Raw genomic sequence first — 24,009 nt, forward strand, 5'->3', positions numbered from 1 at the left:
CTCCCGCGCATGCGCACGGGAGTCGCGTCTCGCAGCTCCGACGCTGCCATTCGGCGAAGCCGCGATGACGTCACTCCCGCGCATGCGCACGGGAGTCGACAAATTAGGCAAATCCATTCTTGGACTTGCCGCATTAAGTGCGCCTGCGCGCCGCTGTCTACGGCGCATGCGCCGTAGACAGCGGTGCCCATTTTCGGGCAAATATCTCCTAAACCATATAGGTTTAGGAGATATTGCTTGGATCTACAGGTAAGACTTAATCTAGGCTTACCTGTAGGTCAAAGTGGTTTAAAGGGGTTTACCTTCTCTTTAATGTATTATATGTTCTGGCATATGTCCCTAAATGCATAGGGCCCTAAACACAAGTACAGAATTCAGACCTGACCGGCTGCTGCATAGCCTGTCATAGCAGGGGGGCTGGACGCTGCACTAAAATGCCAGGATTGGACACACAGGGACTGGACGCCCCATTTGCAAGTCGTTTTCATGTGTATGACCAGCTGAAATGTTTTTGGGGGTAGAGCAAGGAAGAGTTAAAACCCCTGTTTTGCCATTTAGGGCTCCGTTACAAAGATGCCCCCCTCACCTCCTGTCCTGAGGACATTTTACTAAGCAGGAAGTGAGGGAAACTCTCCAACAGCAACACCAACAGAAATAGAAAGGCTCCTCTGTAGTAGAGTAGAGGAAGGCCAAATCCCTCCGCTTTTTATTTCTGTCCATGTTCCTGTTGTAGATTTTCCCCTTACGCCTTGTCTAGTAAAACCATTGTAAGTAGGAATTCTACTTCTTCTCAACTCTATCCAAAAACAGAAAAGGGGTTTTGAACTGACATACTTTAACCACTTGGGATCCGCGCTATTGCCAAATGACGGCATTAGCGCGGATCTACTTTTCCGGGACTACGTCTATTGACGTCGTCCCGGGTACGAGCGGCCTGCGCGCGCCCTAAGGGGCGCGCGCGGCGCGCTCTGTGATCGGCGAGTCCATGAGACTCGCCTGATCACCGATCCGTGCAAGGGGTCGATCCCGACCCCTTATCACGTGATCAGCTGTCAGCCAATGACAGCTGATCATGTGATAGAACGGAGCCGGTAATCGGCTATTATTCCTCCTCGCGCTGACAGCGCGAGGAGAGAAAAAAAAAGCCGATCACCGGCGGCCGTGATCGGGACATCAGTCCCGATCACGGCCAGCAATACAGCTGACCACCTGCCCCCTGCCAGTGCCCACCTGCCCACCGCAGTGCCATCCTGAATAAAAGTAAGTGCCCCCCATCAGTGCCACCCAGCAGTGCCCATAGTGCCCACAGTGCCACCCACAGTGCCATCCAGCAGTGCCACCAACAGTGCCACCCACAGTGCCCACAATGTGCCTCAAAGGTGCTGCACCCCAGTGCCGCCCATCAGTGCCCAGCAGTGCCACCCATCAGTGCCCAGCAGTGCCGCCCATCAGTGCCCAGCAGTGCCACCTATCAGAGCCACCTATCAGTGCCACCTATCAGTGCCCATCAGTCCCATCTATCAGTGGTACCTATCAGTGCCCATCCGTGCCACCCATCCGTGCCACTTATCCGTGCCACCCATCCATGCCATCTTATCTGTGCCCATCTTTGCCCATCAGTGCCGCCTTATCTGTGCCCATCGGTGCCGCCTTATATGTGCCTATTAGTGCCGCCTTAACTATGCCTATCAGTGCCCACCAGTGCAGCCTATAAGTGCCCACCAATGCAGCCCATCAGTGCCCACCAATGCAGCCCATCAGTGCCCACCAATGCAGCCCATCAGTGCCCACCAATGCAGCCATCAGTGCCGCCTAATCAGCGCACTTCAATGAAGGAGAAAAATGACCCGTTTGCAAAATTTTATAACAAACTATTAAAACATGATTTTTTTTTTTTTTTTTTTGCATCTTTTTTTGTTTGTTTAGCAAAAAATAAAACTCCCAGCTGTAATTAAATACCACCAAAAGAAACGCTATTTGTGGGAAAAAAATGATAAAAATTTCATTTGGGTACAGTGTTGTATGCCCGCGCAATTGTCATTCAAAGTGCATCAGCGCTGAAAGCTGAAAATTGGTCTGGGACTGAGGGGGGTTTAAGTGCCCAGTAAGCAAGTGGTTAAAGTCTGATTCAACTTAGTTCCCATTCCGCATCTCAGTCACTACCCCAAAGATATTAGTATTACATATTCTTTTATAATAGCGGAAAATTTCTCTGATTCATTGATTGGCACTTGGCTCCAAGCCTTTTGAGTAGATGCGTCTAAATCTCTCTTGCCTCAGAAGCCTGATCCCCTTTCAGATCACGCTCCACTCCAAAGACTACTGACAGGCGGTGAGGAAGCGATGTGACGCCTCCTCACCACCTGTTTTAACCCAATTTTTGTCGACAAATGAGCCATAATAATGGCACTTTCCTATTGACTTGCCACCCACCGATGTTGGGTCAAATTTGCCATGTACATGAAGCGAAAAATCTCAGCCATGGCATGTAAAAATCCATCTGCTGCCCATTGTAGCTTGAGGGAGGTGGTTGGCGGACTAAACAAGGCCTCACAGATGCAGGACAGACAGTATAAACTTTTTCTATTTTTTTTTTTTATATTCTTATTAAACACAGAATTATGTTATTATTATTATGTCTTCCTTTTGGTAAGAATGCTTTTGCTGTCACAGCGATGTTCAAGGACTAATTTAGGCGGCAAAACTGGCCATGGTGGTAAGTATACTGCAAATATCTGCGGCCAGAAGCCCAGGTGATTGTTGACTGCTGCAGCCGGGAAGCCTGTACAAGTCAGGCTGATAGGAGCCATGGCTGTCCACCATTGTAAGCATGCAAACGCACATCAAGCAGTTTCATGGGATTAAGGACAGATGATCAGCCCTGGATGGAAACAGATGATTGGCTATGTGAATGAGGCCCAAGGCTATAAACCAGGCCATAGGGCAGGGATATGGAATTAGCGGACCTACAGCTGTTGCAAAACTACAAGTCCCATCATGCCTCTGCCTCTGGGTGTCATGCTTGTGGCTGTCACAGTCTTGCTATGCCTCATGGGATTTGTAGTTCTGCAACAGCTGGAGGTCCGCTAATTGCATATCCCTGCCATAGGGGATGCACGTTTCACCGACTGCTGTCACAGAACTGAATAGCTTTGCTAATTACCGCCAAAGTCTTTACTATTACCAATTGTGTTCTCTTCATATGTTAGTGCTCCAGTTCATTGATTTACCGTTTAGCTCTAACCTTTACACCCTGCAGAACTTACAGAGACAGATAAGACAGCCTAAATGTTTAATATATTATTTTTCATATATTATGCATACATTTAATTTGTTACCAGTTTCTCTTTGTATTACCCTAGATTTGACCTGACCATTTTATTTTCAGTTCTTCATACAGTGAGATTTCCTGTGTCAGGATTATAAATAGCATTGATTACTCTCATTATTACATTATGTATGTACAGGCTCTTGAATTATTCACTGTGCCCAGTGGAAAATGTTCAAGGTTTGCTTGTTGTCATTGAGATTGGTCTAAAACCTCCCTGGAATGCCTGTGTAAAACTCAGCATTTCATTGGTCTGCAAACACTGCTACAAATAAAATGTAATTAATTGTTCCACTGTATAAAGTGGATATTGTATGAGGAGCCTGTACAGGCATACAAAAGGAGAAATATACGTTAAACGTACTCACATATACTAACAAAAAAAACATAGAAGAACTGCATCTTGTTTTAAAATCAAAAAAGTAGAAAGCCTCCTTAGATCTCATTCACACCATCCTACAGTTCTCTACGTTGGATCTTGCCAGAAGGTGCCAGAAAGATCCTGCATGTAGGCATATCACGCTTGAGGAATGTTTACATGAATACAGCAAATGGCCTCTACTGGCTACCAACAATGCTCTGCTAGATGCTAAAACAGACTGTTGCTGAGCACTGTGCAGCAGCATCGGCGCTTTTCCAACTTTCTGATATTGTCTACCCATGGCATCATATCTCTTGACTCCTCTTTTGTGTCTGGCCCTGGGTCCATCTACCATTATCAGCACCCGGTTGGAAGCCTTTTCTGTGGTATTTCTGTCCACAGTATTGAGATTCTGGTGCATTATTATGTTCATCTTAACGCCAACAAAATTTTTGTATACATGCAAAATTTAACTCTGGCTGTCTCCTGAAGAAGGCAGTGCTGTCCCCATGAAACGCGTAGAGATTAAAGCCCCCATGGATAATCATATGGATTAGCAACTATATGTAGTATTTTGTATATATAGGTCTGAAAATGCAATATTTTTTACTTTTTGCTATAATAAATATATATATTTTTACTAGTAATGACAGCGATCAGCAATTTTTATTGTGACTGCGACATTATGGCGGACACAGACAATTTTGACACATTTTTGGGACCATTGGCATTAATACAGCGATCAGTGTGATTAAAAATGCACTTATTACTGTAAAAATGTCACTGGCAATGAAGGGATTAACCACTAGTTACACTTACCTCTTCCCCGTTCTTCAGCTCTGTGGCCCGACCACGGGATACCAGCAGTGATCGGGTCCGCCGGTTCCGTGGCCACGGAGCTCATGACCGGGGCTCTTAAAGGGCAACGTACCTGTAAGTGCCTGTGCCCAGCCGTGCCATTCTGCCAACGTATAGCGGCGTGAGGCAGTCCTTAAGTGGTTAAACAAGATTTTCACCCTAGATAGATACAAATACTATAGCTGCTGACTTTTAATAAAAAGTTACTTGTCCAATGATCCAGCACCATCCTCACCCATGCTGGTTCTTTGCCAGTCTTCAGGTCCCAGGCACCAGTATGCTTAGTATGGGAAGCCAGTGTACTGTCAAATACTGTCCCCCATCGGATAGTGTCCGCCCTGTACTGCGCTTGCGCAGTATGGAGGACAAGGAGATGCCGATGGTCTCCGAAGATGCGCCTGCGCACTGAGTCCAGGTTCAAGCCCCACCATCCAAGTGGACATAGAATTAGAATAAAAAAATTGCTGAGCGAAGCGTGGCGAGCTCGCCAGGGGCCCTGTTACCAAGTGCTACCGTATGTCCACTTGCATGGTGGGGATTGAACCTCGACTCAGGGCAGAAGTTACTAGCAAGTGCGCAGGTGCCGTTCATCTTCCGAGACTTTCTGAGTCTCCTTGTCCTCCGTACTGTGCAAGAGCTGCGCCTGGGCAGTACGGGCGGACACTATCCGATCGGGGGACAGTTTTTGGCAGAAGGCCGGGTGTGAACCCCAATCGCTTCCCACTGCAAAGGCATAAGCTGAGCTTTGTGAATGGTCCTGTAGCCTCCTGGGACTTGCAACATGTTCAAACGTCTGCTCAGATTGTCTAGTTGATCTGAGTGGGAGTAGGTACCTATCAAAACTAAGTACCCATTACCCACCAAAAAATATAATATGCCACATGTGGTAGAGGAGGAGGACATAAAGCAGAATTTCCCCTTTAGGGTGAAGTTATGCTTTAAGTAGCGGATGTGTATAGATTATTTTTGGCTTTATTTACCACTATATATTTGTTACTATTTGCAAAGAAAAATGTTTTAACAGAAGGTACAAGAACTTCCAACTGGCTATTCATTTAGAACTGCAGAGGTCCTGGTGCTCCAATGACTCGTTCAAAACCAGAGATCTCCCATCCAACCTATAGGCAGCCCTAGTTATATGGGTAAAAAGCAATAGACCTTTAATGAAGGACCTTTAACATTGACAATATGTCGTTGTTTATACACCTTATTGTCTTTTTGTTCCTGTTTTTACAGATGACTAAAACTCTATTGTATAACATTCTGCAAGTTCTTCAGAGGATGACCTAATTTCAACAGCCAGGACATTGCCAATTGTCTATTTTGGTCACGACGGCAAGTGATCCTGCAGACCAAAGATGCTGTGTCAAAGTATTGCTTCTCAATAGTCATCACGAGTGATGCAGATCACAGCTGACCTTCACCATTCAGGTTTGACATTTGTAGGTTTATTATCAAGTCCAAGTAGTAACTGTATATATGTCTATAAATAGCAACAAAACTGACATGTCCCCAAACGTCATTCCTGTGGGTGCGTTATCATGGATTTGGTTCCATATCTGTACAACCTTTTGGAATACATTAAATCTATCTCATTACAATACAGAATAGAAAAAAAAAAGTATTATGTCCCCATTCATGCAGCATTTATATGTCAGCAGGAAAGCAAAAATCACAGGTAGTTGCAGCAACCCTGTCTATGCAAGCAATAACATAGGTGTGGGATGTAATCGCACACGGAGCGACTGCCTGCGATAAGAGACAGATGAATTCCCCTCAGGGTGGATTTAATTTAAATCAAGCCGATTTAAACCACAATTTAAAGTGGACCTTCAGCCATTTTTCATCTTTCCCTCTATTAAATCTTCTGCTCTTGTTGTTTTAACTTTGGATAAAACAAGCCCTAACCACAGGTAATCTCTCCATGTGTGATTACATCTGTACACCCACAGACAGCTGTAGCTGCTGTCACCACCACAACTAGCATGGCAAATGAGGGTCAATGTAGAAAAATGTAAAATAATGCATTTGGATGGCAAAAATATGAATGCAATCTATAAACTGGGGGGGGACCCTCTGGGGGAATCTAGGATGGAAAAAGGATCTGGGGGTCCTAGTAGATGATAGGCTCAGCAATGGCATGCAATGCCAAGCTGCTGCTAACAAAGCATACAGAATATTGGCATGCGTTAAAAAGGGGATTAATTCCAGGGATAAAACAATAATTCTCCCGCTCTACAAGACTCTGGTCCGGCTGAACCTAGAGCAGGGATATGCAATTAGTGGACCTCCAGCTGTTGCAAAACTACAAGTCCCATCATGCCTCAGGGTGTCATGCTTGTGGCTGTCAGAGTCTTGCTACGCCTCATGGAACTTGTAGTTCTGAAACAGCTGGAGGTCCGATAATTGCATATCCCTGACCTAGAGTATGCTGTCCAGTTCAGGGGAAGGATGTACTGGAAATGAAGCCAGTACAAAGAAGGGCAACAAAGCTAATAAAGGATCTGGACGATAGGTTGCGAGCACTGAACTTATTTTCTCTGGAGAAGAGACTCGAGAGGGAATATGATTTCATACTGGTGACCCCACAATAGGGATAAAACTTTTTCGCGGAAGGGAGTTTAACAAGACATGTGGCCACTCATTAAAATTAGAAGAAAAGAGGTTTAACCTTAAACTACGTAGAGCAGGGGTCTCAAACTGGCGGCCCTCCAACTGCTGCGAAACTACAAATCCCATCATGCCTCTGCCTGTGAGAGTCATGCTGGTAACTGTCAGTCTTGCAATGCCTCATGGAACTTGTAGTTTTGCAACAGCTGGAGGGCTGCCAGTTTGAGACCCCTGACGTAGAGGGTTCTTTACTGTAAGAGCGGCAAGGATGTGGAATTCCCTTCCACAGGCGGTGGTCTCAGCGGGGGGCATCAATAGTTTCAAGAAACTATTAGATAAGCACCTGAACAACCACAACATACAGAGATTTACAATGTAATACTGACATATAATGTAACTATGTAACTACCTCCATCCACCTGAGAATCCAGCTGCAGGAATACACTAGGTGCTTGTCACTACGGACACATAATAGCTGTGTGAATGAGGCCTAATATTATTATCTGTCCCTCACCACTGTAGTTACAGATCCCCTGGAAGCTTTATTTTTCTCTAGCTCAGGTGACGGAATATTTCCAGGTTCCATTGTGTCTCAAAAATCTCAATGAGCTAGTCTGATGTACTGGTACTCGTTATCAGCAAAGGCAAGCCTACACAAATTATCAAAGGGATGTCCTTGTAAACCTGTATGAACGTCCTTGCTATACACGAGCAGGTTTGGTATCATGTTTAAATCGCTCTCCTGGGGAAATGTAGCAGCCATTGTGCAAATGGATGGAGAACACAAAACCCTGTGATTTCTATGGGCTGAGCAATGGTTTGCTTTAAGTAAACTCCTCGCCAGCATAAACAGTTCAAACTGCTAGAATGATGAAAGAATACATAAAGCACACTTTTCCATTAAAGGCCTCGTGTACACGGGTGTATTAGGTCATACAATGGAAATATCATTCGCATTTCTGTGCTTTACACAGACACAATAGCAGAATAAAGTTGCCCATAGTAATGAATGGCTTTACTTACGTAAACTCACACATGGTCATAAATCCCTGGACGCATACAAGCGTCATTTAGGGATTTACACCCGTATGCAAGTACCGCATATACCTACATGCAGCTAGCATACATTCATTACCATAAGCAGCTGTGTCTCCCGGTCATCAAAATACTGTAGATCTGCAATTTCCACCTACAGCCTCATACTTCCACGTGCATAAGACATTTAACCACTTCAGCCCCGGAAGATTTTACCCCCTTCCTGACCAGAGCATTTTTTGCGATTCAGCACTGTGTCGCTTTAGCTGACAATTGTGCAGTTGCACGACGTTGTCCCCAGACAAAATTGACGTCCTTTTTTTCCCACAAATAGAGCTTTCTTTTGGTGGTATTTGATCACCTCTGCGGTTTTATTTTTTGAGCTATAAACGAAAAAAAAAGCGACAATTTTGAAAAAAAAAAAGCAATATTTTTTACTTTTTGCTATAATAAATATCCCCCAAAAATATATATATAGAAAAAACGATTATTTTCCTTAGTTTAGGCCGATATGTATTCTTCTATATATTTTTGGTAACAAAAAATAAATAAAAATCGCAATAAGCGTAAATTTGTTCATGCAAAACTTACAGCATCTACAAAATAGGGGATAGTTTTATGGCATTTTTATTAATATTATTTTTTTTTTATTAGTAATGGCAGCGATCTGCAATTTTTATCGTGATTGCGACATTATGGCGGCCACATCCGACACTTCTGACACTATTTTGGGACCATTGTCATCTATACAGAGATCAGTGCTATAAAAATGCACTGATTACTGTGTAAATTACACTGGCAGAGAAGGGGTTAAACACTAGAGGGCGATCAAGCAGTTAAGTGTGTCCTAGGGAGGTGTTCTAACTGTGGGGAGGATGGGCTTCCACTGACATGACAGCAATCACTGCTCCCGTTAACAGGGAGAAGTAGATCTCTGTCATGTCACAAGGCAGAACGGGGAAATGCCTTGTTTACATAGGCATCTCCCTCTTCTACCTCTCCACAGCGCAATTGCGGGACACCAGCGAATATCGAGTTCCGGGACCCGCAAGCACGCTCCCGCGGCATGCAGCAGGCGCACGGTAGGTGGCAAATTTAAAGGGATGTACAGGTACACCTATTTGCCTGCCTGTGCATGCGTGGCGGTCGGCAAGCGAACCCTATGGGAAACTCTGCCTCGGTTCGCAACCAATTCGGTTTGTGACTAGAGTCATTCCACAAATTGAGTTAGTGAACTGAGGTATCACTGTACTTGAATGTGTAGCGTTTGGCAGGCTTGCCACTTGACGATCGTTACAAGTCGTGTGAACTTTGCCACAGGCGTGAAGCATCATGGCCGCAGCATGTAAACACCCCTGTCTGCTGCCTATTGTGTAACCACGCATTTTTGAAGCCCCCCAAACTGCAAGTCTAAACTAAGCCAAAGGGGCAGTGAAAATAGATGTTCAGATATTAGCAGGTATATTAGTCAAAACCCCATTGTCACTGGGCCTTCCTATCTAATAGCAAAACATAGCAGAGCCGTTAGTTATTGTGTTCTTATGTCAGTCGATTCCTCTTTTATCAAAGCAGGGCACATGCCTTTTGTTTGGGCAGATATTAGGGCACGTTTCAATTGCCTTTTGTTTGGGGCAGCTATTAGGGCACATGTCAATTGTCTTTTGTTTGTGGCAGATATTAGGACATGTTTGGGGAAGCTATTAGGGCACGTGTTGATTGCCTTTTGTTTGGGGCAGATATTAGGGCACGTGTTGATTGCCTTTTGTTTGGGGCAGATATTAGGGCACGTGTCGATTGCCTTTTGTTTTGGGCAGCTATTAGGGCACGTGTTGATTGCCTTTTGTTTGGGGCAGATATTATGGCATGTGTCGATTGCCTTTTGTTTGGGGCAGATATTAGGACACGTGTTGATTGCCTTTTGTTTGGGGCAGATATTAGGGCAGGTGTCAATTGCCTTTTGTTTGGGGCAGATATTAGGACACGTGTCCATTGCCTTTTGTTTGGGGCAGATATTTAATTTTCATACAAGTCTGTGGGAATACAAAAGAAGCGTAAAAGCAGGTCAAATGCACAGAAGGAGGTCAAATGCAGGAGTTTGCGCCTGTTGTCAATTAATTCTGAATGACTGATGTCAAAATCAAACTAAATCTGCTTATGGACACAGGCCTAGAGCTTGTTAACACAGGTCCTTATGATATATTTAAAGAATAAGTTCAACACTCTGGGAACATGTAAGGGCCGGTTCACACTGCGGGCGATGCGAGGCGACACGACTCGCCTCGCCGCAGTGTGACAAGTCGCCCCCGTTCTGTACAATGGAACCGTTCTGAGAGGAGCGACTCGAGTCGCTCCGACTCAGAAAAAAGGTTCCTGTACTACTTCTGGGCGACCTCGGGGGCGACTTGCATTGACTTCTATACAGAAGTCATCTGCAAGTTGCCGCTGAGGTCGCGGCAGGTCGCGGCGAGGCAAGTCGGTGTCGCCTCGCCTCGCCTGCAGTGTGAATCGGCCCTTATATGTTAGCAAAGAGCACCTGTCTGACCCCCCCCCCCTTATTGTGGCAGCAGACAGGGGATCTTCTCCCCACACACACTATCACTGTTTAAAAACAGCGCAGCTGTGCAAAGCTCTGCCCACACACCCACCACATTCATTCAAAGTTTCCTGTGAATGAATGAACTACAAGACCCGTCAGACATTGGGGCAGGAGGCTTTAGTTCTCAATGAACTGTGAGGGTGCTGGTGAATGCTCTCGTAATTCAGTGATTCTACCTGCAGTGCAGTAACCATCCTCCTGTAAGAGAAGTATGGGCAGACCACTGGCTGCGAGTCTACAAGATTCTGGCATTGCTAATCGTAGGTGCAATGCTTTACAGGCAGCAAGGTAAAAAAAAATAATAAATGCACATTTTTGTACCTGCAAAAAGATGTGTGTTTTTTTGTTTTTTTACAAAAAATATAATAATGATGAACTTAACCTTTAAGAGATGAAAAATGTACAAACACCTACTAAAAATAATCCTGCCTCTGGGGGTAGGAAAAAATAAAAAATAAGACTAAGCAAGCCTGTACTAGAAGAAGCTTTAGGGCACATTCATACCATATGCATTGGGCTGCAATGGGAAGCCTTACAAATAAAATCCCAACACATAGAAGTGCAATTAGTTCAATTAACACCACTGCACTGTGCTGCACTACGTCGTGCACTGAAAAAAGTAGGGCATGCTGTCGTTTTTTTCAGCGCAACATGTTGCAGCACAGTACACCGCATCATATCACAGCATTAAAGATAATAGTAATGTCACTTTATGACATTTCAATCAAGTTAAAAAAAAATAAAATACGTAAATAGTGTAATGAATAATCTACAATGCATTAACACCATTACCTTCACAGCGCACAACAGCAGCCGTGACAAAACAAAGCTGTTGGTGTGAATAAGTCTTAGGCCGCGTACACACGGACGGACTGTTCGCCCAACCTTGTCCGCTGAACAGTGTTTGGGCGGACAGTCCGCTCGTGTGTGGGCTTTCAGCGGACAGTTTCAGCTGACAGTTTGACGGACAAAGTCTTTCGGAAATTCCGAAAAACTGTCCGCTGAAACTGTGTTTGAGCGAACAGTCCGCCCGTGTGTAGGCTACTTTCGAAATGAGCAAACTGTTCCCGCTCGGAGGAAAGTCTGCTCATTTCGAGCGCATGTGAAGGTAGGCGGGGCCCGCGACGGAGACGTCGCGGGCTCCGCCGCCTGGAATGGGCTTAAAGGGGAACCCCAACGCCGAAAAAAAATCGGCGTGGGGGTTCCCCCAAAGTCCACAACAGACCCTTGTCCGAGCACGCTACCCGGCCGGCCAGGAAAGGGGGGCGAGCGAGCGCGCCCCCCCTCCTGAGCCGTACCAGGCCGCGTGCCCTCAACATGGGGGGTGCCTTGGGGAAGGGGGGGCCGCGCGGCCCCCCCCACCCCAAAGCACCTTGTCCCCATGTTGATGAGGACAAGGGCCTCTTCCCGACAACCCTGGCCGTTGGTTGTCGGGGTCTGCGGGCGGGGGGCTTATCGGAATCCAGGAGCCCCCTTTAAGAAGGGGGCCCCCGGATACCGGCCCCCCACCCTATGTGAATGAGTATGGGGTACAATGTACCCCTACCCATTCACATGTGAAATAAAGTACCAAAAAAAACACAACACAGAGAAAAAATATTTTATTGCACAGCTCCGGGGGTCTTCCGTCTTCGGGGGTCTTCTCGCCGGACTCCTCCGCTATCTTCGTGTAGCTCTTTTACTAGCGGAGGAGCCCGGCTTTCTTCCTCCCCGCCGCCGGCCTCTTCTCCCGACTTCGGGGGTCTTGTCCCCCTCTTCGGTTCTTCTGCCGGGCCACCGCGCCTTCTTGTAGCTCTTTTACAGGCGGTGGCCCGGTCTTCTGTCGCCGCTGCCTTCCGTTCTTCTGTCGCCGCCTTCGGTTCTTCTGCCGGGCCACCGCGCCTTCTTGTAGCTCTTTTACAGGCGGTGGCCCGGTCTTCTGTCGCCGCTGTCGCTGTCGCCGTCGCCGCCTTCCGTTCTTCTTCTTCTTCTTGTTCTTCTTCTTCTTCCCCAGGAGATGTTGACACGTCGCTCTCTCCGGCCGGAATGCCAGAGCCGCGCTGTGCGGTCACTTATATAGTGACAATGGGGCGGTGTCACATGGTATATGTCACATGGGTTGGTCACATGGTGACCCCGCCCCCTTACGATGTCATAGTCCCCATGTGACATCAACCCATGTGACCAACCCATGTGACATATACCATGTGACACCGCCCCATTGTTACTATATAAGTGACCGCACAGCGCGGCTCTGGAATTCCGGCCGGAGAGAGCGACGTGTCAACATCTCCTGGGGAAGAAGAAGAAGAACAAGAAGAAGAAGAACGGAAGGCGGCGACGGCGACAGCGGCGACAGAAGACCGGGCCACCGCCTGTAAAAGAGCTACAAGAAGGCGCGGTGGCCCGGCAGAAGAACCGAAGGCGGCGACAGAAGAACGGAAGGCAGCGGCGACAGAAGACCGGGCCACCGCCTGTAAAAGAGCTACAAGAAGGCGCGGTGGCCCGGCAGAAGAACCGAAGAGGGGGACAAGACCCCCGAAGTCGGGAGAAGAGGCCGGCGGCGGGGAGGAAGAAAGCCGGGCTCCTCCGCTAGTAAAAGAGCTACACGAAGATAGCAGAGGAGTCCGGCGAGAAGACCCCCGAAGACGGAAGACCCCCGGAGCTGTGCAATAAAATATTTTTTCTCTGTGTTGTGTTTTTTTTGGTACTTTATTTCACAGGTGAATGGGTAGGGGTACATTGTACCCCATACTCATTCACATAGGGTGGGGGGCCGGTATCCGGGGGCCCCCTTCTTAAAGGGGGCTCCCGGATTCCGATAAGCCCCCCGCCCGCAGACCCCGACAACCAACGGCCAGGGTTGTCGGGAAGAGGCCCTTGTCCTCATCAACATGGGGACAAGGTGCTTTGGGGTGGGGGGGCCGCGCGGCCCCCCCTTCCCCAAGGCACCCCCCCCATGTTGAGGGCACGTGGCCTGGTACGGCTCAGGAGGGGGGGGCGCGCTCGCTCGCCCCCCTTTCCTGGCCGGCCGGGTAGCGTGCTCGGACAAGGGTCTGTTGTGGACTTTGGGGGGACCCCACGCCGATTTTTTTCGGCGTTGGGGTTCCCCTTTAAGTCCATTCCAGGCGGCGGAGCCCGCGACGTCTCCTTCGCGGGCCCCGCCTACCTGTACACGCGCTCGAAATGGGCGGATTTGCCTCCGCCTTACGTGGGCGAGTCCGTTCATTTCAAAAGTTGAGCGAACTGTTTGGCAAACAGTTCGCTGAAACAGTCCGCTCAAAAAGTGCCGTGTGTGGCCATGTCCGTCCATGCTAATTTTGAGCGGACTGTTTGCCGAAACTGTTTGACAAACAAAGTTGGGCGAACAGTCCGCCCGTGTGTACGCGGCCTTATACTTAACCTTTTGCCAAGTTTCAGATGCAGGAAACATCCAAGTGTGCTGGATGGCATCCCACCGTTTTCTCCCACCAAGTTCCCTGGATTTACTGCAGGTTGTATTTTATAATTGAACAGATATAACAAAAACAAAAGGGAGCGCAGGCCGGCTTGAGTGTATTATATATTTGCACACACATATATATATACATACACATATATATATATATATATATATATACACACATACACACACATACATACATACACACACACACATTATATATATATATATTATACACATACACACACACGCAGTGCCTTGAAAAAGTATTCACACCTCTTGAATTTTTCCACATTTTGTCATGTTACAACCAGAAAAGTATCTGTATTTTATTGGGATTTTATGTGATAGACCAACACAAAGTGGCACATAATTGTGAAGTGGAAGGAAAATTATAAATGGTTTTCAACCTTTTTTTACAAATAAACATGTGAAAAGTGTGGCATGCATTTGTATTCAGCCCCCCTGAGTCAATACTTTGTAGAACCACCTTTCTCTGCAATTACAGCTGCAAGACTTTTTGGAGATGTCTCTACCAGATTTGCACATTCAGAGAGTGAAATTTTGCCCATTCTTCTTTGCAAAATAGCTCAAGCTCTGTCAGGTTGGATGGAGAGCATCTGAACAGCAATTTTCAAGTCTCGCCAGATTCTCAATTGGATTTAGGTCTGGACTTTGACTGGGCCATTCTAACAAAAGATCTAAACCATTCCATTGTAGCTCTGGCTGTATGTTTTGGGGTCGTTGTCCTGCTGGAAGGTGAACCTCTGGCCCAGTCTCAGGTCTTTTGCAGACTCTAATGCTGCGTATACATGGTCGGAATTCCGGGCAGCAAAAGACCGATGAGAGCTTTTCGTCGAAAAATGTGACCGTGTGTATGCTCCATTGGAATTTTGCTGTTTAGCAAAAGATTGAGAGCAGGTTCTCAATTTTTCCGGACGGAAAAAGTTTCTATCAGAAATTCCGATCATGTGTATGCAATTCTGACACACAAAAACTCTTGCATGCTCAAATTCAACTATGAGACGGAAGCTATTGGCTACTGGCTATTGAACTTCCTTTTTCTAGTCCCATCATACGTGTTGTACGTCACCACACTCTTGAAATTTGGTGTGACAGTGTGTATACAAGATAGCTTGAGCGAAATCCCGTCAGAATTTCGTCATGAAAACCATCAGAGCTTTTTCCGACCAAAAGTCAGATCGTGTGTACGGGGCATAACAGGTTTTCTTCTAAGATTGCCCTGTATTTGGCTCCATCCATCTTCCCATCAACTCTGACCAGCTTCCCTGTCCCTGCTGAAGAAAAGCATCCCCACAACATGATGCTGCCTCCAACATGTTGGTGTGTGTGTTCAGGGTGATGTGCAGTGTTAGTTTTTCGCTACACATAACGTTTTGCTTTTAGGTCTAAAAGTTTAATTTTGGTCTCCTCTGACCAGAGCACCTTCTACATGTGGACAGATTCTCCCACCTAAGCCGTGGATCTCTGTAGCTCCTCCAGAGTTACCATGAGTCTCTAGGCTGCTTCTCTGATTAACGCTCTCCTTGCCCGGCCTGTCGGTTTAGGTGGACGGCCATGTCTTGGTGGATTTGCAGTTGTGTCATACTCTTTCCATTATCGGATGATGGATTGAACAGTGCTACAATGGATAATTAAAACTTGAGATATTTTTTTTATAACCTAACCCTGCTCTAAACTTCTCCACAACTTTATACCTGACCCGTCTGGTGTGTTCCTCAGCCTTCATGATGCTATTTGTTCACTAACGTTCTCTAACAAACCTCTGAGGGCTTCGCAAAACAGCTGGATTTATATTAAGAATAAATTACACACAGGTGGACTCTATTTACTAATTAGGTGACTTCTGAAGGCAATTGGTTTCACTAGATTTTAGTTTTAGGGGTATCAGAGTAAAGGGGGCTAAATACAAATGCACGCCACACTTTCCACAAATTTATTTGTAAAAAAAAAATTGAAAATCATTTATCATTTTCCTTCCGCTTCAAAATTATGTGTCACTTTGTGTCAGTCTATCACATAAAATCCCAATAAAAAAACATTTAAATTTTTGCTTGTAACATGAGAAAACGTGGAAAATTTCAAAGGGTATGAATACTTTTTCAAGGCACTGTGTGTGTGTGTGTGTGTGTGTGTGTGTATATATATATATATATATATATATATATATATATATATAAACACATACACACACAATATGTACATAGTATATACCATATATATCTACAAGTACAGCATTTTATCAGAATGGTATCACCAGTGCAGGAAGTATAGGGATGTTCTCAAATGGAACCCAGGACAGCTGTAAAAACTGACAGATGTTCTCACCCTTCTTCATTCTATCTAAAAATATTTTTTTTAAAAACTTTTGGCTGACACTTTAAATAAACAGCATTTATTTCCTGTGAGTGTCAAACCTCAACATCCAATGACTATACCATTACTCACTGCTTGTCTGGGATATACCGGATTGCGCACTCCATTCATAGAATAAATTAGCAACATGTCTGTCTATTATTAATCACCAAATTTCCTTTTTAAGGCCCCTTTCACACAGGCCCCTCCACTAAGTGGAATCTGCTTGCTCATCAGGGGGATCCCTCCGCTGATCCCTGCTGAGCAGGCGGAGGACGGGTCCATGTTTGTTCCGCTATGCAGAGCGGACACGGACACAGTGCCACTCTCCTCTATGGGGTGGTCCGTTTCCATCTGAAGCCATCTGATCTAATCCACTGGACGACTAAGGAATAGGACCACCTATTCCTCACTGGGTGTAAACGGACAGCATAGTCCGTTTACACCCACCGGCCCATAGATCAGAGCAGGCTCGGATTCGCTTGGTTGGGCCCGCTCTGCTCAAAACAGTGGACAGATCTGCGTGAATGGGGCCATAAAGGAGCAGCCTTTCATCTTTTGGTGCGATATGATGCGCAGGAAAAACACATAAAATTGCATGAAAAATGCATAAAAAAGACGTAGACCCACAAGTATGAACCCAACTGATGTACAACTCTGAAGATTAATAGAATGTAGTAAAATGAAACAACTTGTTGGAACTAAATATTGAGTTTCATCCCATAGACCATTTCACAGGTTTTTGTTTAACCACTTCAATACCGGGCCTATTCTGGCACTTCTCTCCTACATGTAAAAATCATAATTTTTTTGCTAGAAAATTACTTAGAACCCCCAAACATTATATATGTTTTTTTTTAGCAGACACCATAGGGAATAAAATGGCGGTCATTGCAACTTTTTAACTTGCACAGTATTTGCACAATAATTTTTCAAATGCCTTTTTTTGGGGGGGAAAAGGGTTTCATGAATTTAAAAAAAAATAACAAAACAGTAAAGTTAGCCCAATTTTTTGTATAATGTGATAGGTATCTATTTACTCAGTGTAACATCATCTAACATGTAATGCTTTAAAATTGCGCATACTCATGGAATGGCACCAAACTTCTCCATAAGCGACGCTTTGACATTTTTTACAGGTTACCAGTTTAGAGTTACAGAGGAGGTCTAGTGCTAGAATTGTTGCACATGCTCTAACGCACGCAGCGATACCTCACATGTGTGGTTTGCACAGCGTTTACATATATATATTTTTTTTTTTACACTTTTTTATTTTATTTTATTTTTTTAATCACTTTTATTCCTATTACAAGGAATGTAAACACCCCTTGTAATAGGAATCTATCATGACAGGTCCTCTTTATGGAGAGATGCAGGGTCAATAAGACCCCACATCTCTCCTACAGGCTGGAAAGCATGAGATTGTGAAAAAAAATTCACCGATCTCATGCTGATAGCCGTGATCGTGGCTTTGTTTACATCTGGGGACCCGGGCATGACGTCATAACGTTGCACCCGGGCCTCCCACGGTCATAGAGATGACTTGTGACCATCTGGTCATCGGAAATCTCTATCGTTGTCATCCGGTGCCTTTGAGTCTGTCTCCAGGCCCCCGGTGGCACGGAAGAGCCCAGAGAAGCACCGGATGGCGGCGGGAGGGGGACGTCCCATCCCGTCGCCTATAAGAACGATCAAGAGGCGGAACTGCCGCTATGATCGTTCTTATCATGCACAGAATCGCCGGCTGGAAAGAATTATATTAGTTGCAGGCGTCATTCAGATATCCCCACACAAAGTCAAGGACGTCATATGGCGTCCTAAGGTATTGAAGCGGTTAAGTTAGTTGACATGGCTCTAAAGGCAACAGCTGAAAAGGAACACATTGTACAGAGTCTATGGGGGTTATTTACTAAAGGAAAACCACTTTGCACTGCACGCGCACTTGAAAGTAAAGTTGCTGTAGATCCAAGGAGGACATGCAAGGAAAATAAAAAAACAGCATTTTAGCTTGCACATGATTGGATGATAAAATCAGCAGAGCTTCCACTCATTTCAGATCTACCCCTTAGATTTAGGGCGACTGCACTTTCAAGTGCACTCTCAGTGCAAAGTGGATTTGCCTTTCGTAAATAACCCCCTACGTATTCATAACTAGTTTTTTGCTAGTGGCTATTGTAGCCGCTAGCGATCTAGTGATAATTGCAGGTAAAACCTGGCATGCTGGTTGTACCCAAGCTGATCGATCGATCAACTTGGTACAAGCCTGCCCAAACACTGTTTGAATCTCGACTGGTTCCTGAAGAAATGATCGAGATTTGAGCTGTGTATGGCCTGCCTTACTGGTGTAATCCGTGACGTACAGGGCCGGATTTACCATTGGGCTTGACTGGGCTCAAGTCCATGGGCCCCACCCAATAGATGCGGTAATGTATAGAAGGTAGGGCCCAAAAGTGACTCAAGCCCAGGGTCCCCCACCACCCTAAATCCTGCCCTGGTGACGTAATCACATTACCAGATATGGGTGTAATGCTTTATATACTAGTACCATTTGTTTCCAGCTCTGTTCTGACTTATTTATTAGCAGATAAATAAAAAAAAATAATAAAGGCAAAGAGAATGAGATAAATGTGTGTATGGGATCCATTATTCTTGCATTTCACTCTGCAGACCCGACGCAATGCTGAAGAAAGATATTCAGAGACCCAATTAAATTCCAACACTAGATTGAGAGCAGGACCACGTGAGTAATAACGGTCAGGACTGGCTATACGAAAGAGAGCTGAATAAGTATAATGGCATATATTGGGCATGTACAGTGCATTTCCTGCCCACCCTGAGAATCTAAAACCACATTACACTGTACTGGCCGTATGCAGAATGGAAATCATCCATAAGCCTGGAATTACTATGGATATAAAAACTGCACTTGGCCAGTATAATCCCAGTTATTAATGATTGGCACCTCTCATTATCTAATGGCTGTTCTTCTGTTTTGCAAATGGAAGAAGAGTAAATTATGCAGCAGCTGGATAGGAGCTATTAATTAATGCCAAGAAATTATGCTGCTGTAGACTGCAACCCCCTCTCAACCGCAAAAACAGTAAGTAAATGGCATAAACATATGCTGACACAGACTACTAAGTGCAAACTTGTACTGCTTTGAGCCCATTGATTAAAGCAGATCTAAATGGGAACCCAATGACTCCTACTAAAACACATAGAGGGGAATTTACTAAAACCAAAGCAGACAGAATCTGGAGCAGCTATGCATGGCAACCAATCAGCGTCTATCTTTCATTTTCAAAGCTTAAAAGGAGTTGTAAACCCTTACATACACCCAGTGAAGTGACTGACCTCAGGTGATACACAAAACCTCCTACATAAGTTGTCACTTGTCTATATATAGTCCAGAATGTATAAACTTGTCTGAGCTATCATAAAAAAGAGAGAGCTGAAGTGTTACACTCTGCAGAGCTCAGTGAGGAGAGCTCTGAGAGCTGATTGGAGGGATAGGAACACCCCCCTTCTCCACCCAGCACACAGGAACAGAGCTGAGTCTGTCAATCAGCTGGAGATCCCTCCCCTGTCACAATTTTTTGCCTCCCACAGGCAGAGGCACAATGGGACGTGTAGTTTCAGAACTGCTGGAGGGCCTCCAGTTTGAGACTCCTGCTATAGAGGGATATTCTTTGTTCATATTTCATCTCTGAGATTTACAACCACTTTAAGCCTAGGTTTACATTGATGCGATTTGACATGTCCGAATTGGTGCAGCGCCGACTTTGAGGCGCCGCACCGTTCCCAAAAGTATTTTCTGTACTACTTTTGGCGACTTCAGGTGCGATTTCAATAGACATCTGTGCATAAACCAGCACAGATGTCTCTGAAATTGCCCCACATGGTATGAAATCGTGCGAGTGTAGTTGAACTCGCACAATTTCAATCCCGCCGCTGTATGGACCTAGAACCATAGAAGCTGATTGATTACAATGCATGCACAGCTGCTCCAAATTCTGTTTGCTCCAGTCCTTGCATTTTTTTTCTTCATAAAATACAGTTTTTATCTCTGCTATTAATTTGTTTGTTATTATTTGTATCTTAGACTGCTGATGTCCTCCAGGCTTTTTCAGCCGCTTCCTGTCTACATGCACTGGATCTGGCATTAGTGGCACATCATTGATCCGGACTGGTTTCCGAAGTGCTTGTTCACACAGCCCGCAGTGTACAGGATGTATGGGATGGTGTCCGTTATGTACCAGCAGTGAGATGTGCTGTTCCAGTAAGGGAGGATTTTTACTTCTCCAACGTCAAACCTTTTTTGGGCAATATTAGGCAATTTCTGCCTCTCAGGTAAGTAACCATTGACACCAATGATCTTTGTAGCTATAAGAGGGCACTCATCCCAATGACCATCAAACTTTCATTTTATAGACTTCCCCAGGTGCATGTTACAACACAATAGTGCAATTACAAGACACTTACCACCCCCTAACAGGAAGTGCCTAAACAAGGTTATTCAAGGCAAGATCATCAGGAATTGTATTAATAAATACTGCATAAAAAACAAATAAATACAAATTTAAACTACATTAACATGACTGGGTATAAATCTACTTTTATATGCATAACTGCAGATTGATTAGCACCTCCTTTCTCAACTAGGGTTCTTCTAGAGGTTGCCTGGGGGTTCCTGGAGCAATGACCAATTTCTAAACGGTGACCATAGACTGACTGAGATTCCGCCGGTTCAGCAGGAACTGGACAAATTCAGATCCGTCTATAGGCAGGCTGGTTGTACTGAAATAAAACCACCGATCGACTTCAGTATGACCAGCCTGTCTGTTTTTTTCAACTGATCACTGCCAGAGGCTTTGGCTGTGGACTCTGATCTTTGTATTCTGCCGAGGGGTGGGGGGGGGAGGCTCCCTGCCAGAAGAACTCAAAAGTGCCGACAGGGGATTCCCCCATCAACGCTAACTGTGTTGATGGTGGAATTGAGCCATTTTCTCTTCAACCTGTAGAAATGGCTTTCCTAACTTTCAGATAAGTGACCACTGACACCAATGATCTTTGTAGCTATCTGTAACAAGAGCATTCAGCCCACTGGCCACCAATGTTAGAAACATTCTTCCCACTGACCATCACACTAATATTCCCCCGAGTTGTAGATATAGTAAATATTCTTAGGGGTTCCTTGAGGCCTGAAAGTTATTTAAATGCTTATTTTGGGTTGAAAAGGTCAGGAAAGGCTGGGTTAGCATATAAACTGGGCACAAAATATGTATAAGTAGCCAGCAGGGTATCCAACATCCCTTATATGATCCCAGATTCCATATCCTTGATCAAATTCCACATCCCTCATCACATCCATGATCAGATACTGGATCTCTAATCAGATACCATGTCCCGATCATATACCACATCCATGATCAGATCCAGGATCTCTGATCAGATACCACTTCCATGATCAGATCCAGGATCTCTGATCAGATACCATATTCCCAATCATATACCACATCCAGGATCTCTGATCAGATACCCCATTCCTGATCATATACCACATCCAGGATCTCTGATCAGATACCACATTCCTGATCATATATCACATCCAGGATCTCTGATTAGGTAACACAGTGATTCTCAACCAGGGTTCCGTGGAACCCTAGGGTTCCTCCAGAGGTTGCTAGGGGTTCCTTCAGCATTGGGCAATTTCTGCCTCTCAGGTAAGTTCCCACAGACACCATTGATCTTTTTAGCTATCTGTAAGGAGGTAATGCTTCCCAATGACCACAAATGTAAGGACCATTCCTCTCACTGACCATCACACTAATGTATCATGAGTTGTAGATTTCAAATTTTTAGCAGGGGTTCCTCGAGACCCGGAGAACAATTTCAAGGGTTCCTCTGAGTTGAAAAGGTTGAGAAAGGCTGAGATAACACATCCCTGATTAAAAACCACATCCATGATCAGATCCCAGATCTCTGATCAGTTACCATATTCCTGATCATATACAACATCCATGATCACATTCAGGATCTCTGATCAGATACTACATTCCCGATCACATACAACATCCATGATCACATTCAGGATCTCTGATCAGATACTACATTCCCGATCACATACAACATCCATGATCACATTCAGGATCTCTGATATACTACATCCATTATAAGATCCATGATCTCTGGTCATAGACCACATTCCTAAAATGCCACATCCCTGGTCTAATACCAGATAAATCCTGTATAATAATAATAATAATAATAATTCCACATCCATTATCAGATCCCCAGGTCCCTGATCTGATACCATATCCCTGATCAGATCCCAGATGAGATTCCTGAGCACACTGAGCCTCCTGGGAGGAAACACGTCTAGGAAGCCCCCTTCCTGTACATAATTCACTAGTGACAGCAGAGCAGGACAAGCTGTCTCGTTGAGGGTGGGTAGGTGGACCTGGCAATGGACTTACCTAGGGTTTTGACTGCAATCTGTTTGGTGAGAGGTGGCGGTAGGTTGATGCAGACCAGATCCACATCTTGATGCAACAAGACGTCGTCGATGCGGTTGGTATAGAAGGGGACACTCATTTCCTTGGCCAGCTCTTCAGCCTCTTCCTGGGTCCGACCCCACAGAGCCTTCACCGAGAAGCCTTCATCCTTCAGCAGAGGGATGATCACCCTGGAGGTCAGGCTGGTGCCGAACACTCCGACTCCGGGCAGCATGGTGGTGCTATGTATCAGATGAGGCGGACCTCCTCCTCCTCCTCCTCCTCCTCCAGCAGGCACAATGACAAGGTGCAGCAGGAAGCGTGCATGCAGAATGACACACTGGAATGCATGGGGTGTCCACCCTTCGATGGCTCTAGCCTCGGATGCCCCTCTCACCTCTCAGGCTGGAGGGGCCAAGCTCTTCCCTCCATGTCCTGCTCATGTCAGGATCTCCCTAGGCAGCCTGCTTCTCCCCCCCCCGATCCTTCCAATCAAAAGGACAATACGATCCCAGGAGAGGACATCAAGAAGCTGCTGGCTGTAGGCAGGTCCTCTCGCTCATATTTCCAATAACAGAGAGCAGATCCGGTGGCCTGGCTGCAATCAGGAGATCCCTGGGCTGGAGGCAGTCTTTAGTCTTGTTCTGCCATGATCGCAGGCTTTCCCCTCTTCATTGCTGTGATACAGAGAAGTGGGTGGAGACAGCTGCTGTCACCTAGTGTGTGTGTCTTTTCCTGGAACGCCCTCTTTCCAAATCTCCTCTCCTATTGGTTACTGCTAAGGGGAGATTTAACCATTGCTTGCCCCTGGAGGACCACACTTGGCATGTGTTAGATGCAGGATCTACAACTGGTCCAAGATGATGCTCATTGCAGGTGCTATGCAGATACTGAGTACAGTACACACATACACAGGATCACATTATACTT

The 24,009-nt window shown here is 45.5% G+C and overlaps 1 protein-coding gene across 1 annotated transcript in view; it reads right to left on the reverse strand.

Annotated features, from left to right (window-relative positions):
- GFOD1 (Gfo/Idh/MocA-like oxidoreductase domain containing 1) overlaps positions 1-23,790 on the reverse strand; it is a 126,503-nt gene extending 102,713 nt beyond the window's left edge. The window contains exon 1 of the mRNA XM_077492215.1: positions 23,062-23,790. Coding sequence (XP_077348341.1) covers positions 23,062-23,314 — 253 coding nt within the window. The 5' untranslated portion in view covers positions 23,315-23,790. The remainder of the gene's footprint in view (positions 1-23,061) is intronic.
- Between the last annotated feature and the right edge of the window lie 219 nt (positions 23,791-24,009).

The sequence above is a fragment of the Lithobates pipiens genome, unplaced genomic scaffold (assembly GCF_037356315.1).
Source record: "Lithobates pipiens isolate NorthernLeopardFrog02 unplaced genomic scaffold, aLitPip1_a1.2 Scaffold_19, whole genome shotgun sequence".
NCBI lineage: Eukaryota > Metazoa > Chordata > Amphibia > Anura > Ranidae > Lithobates > Lithobates pipiens.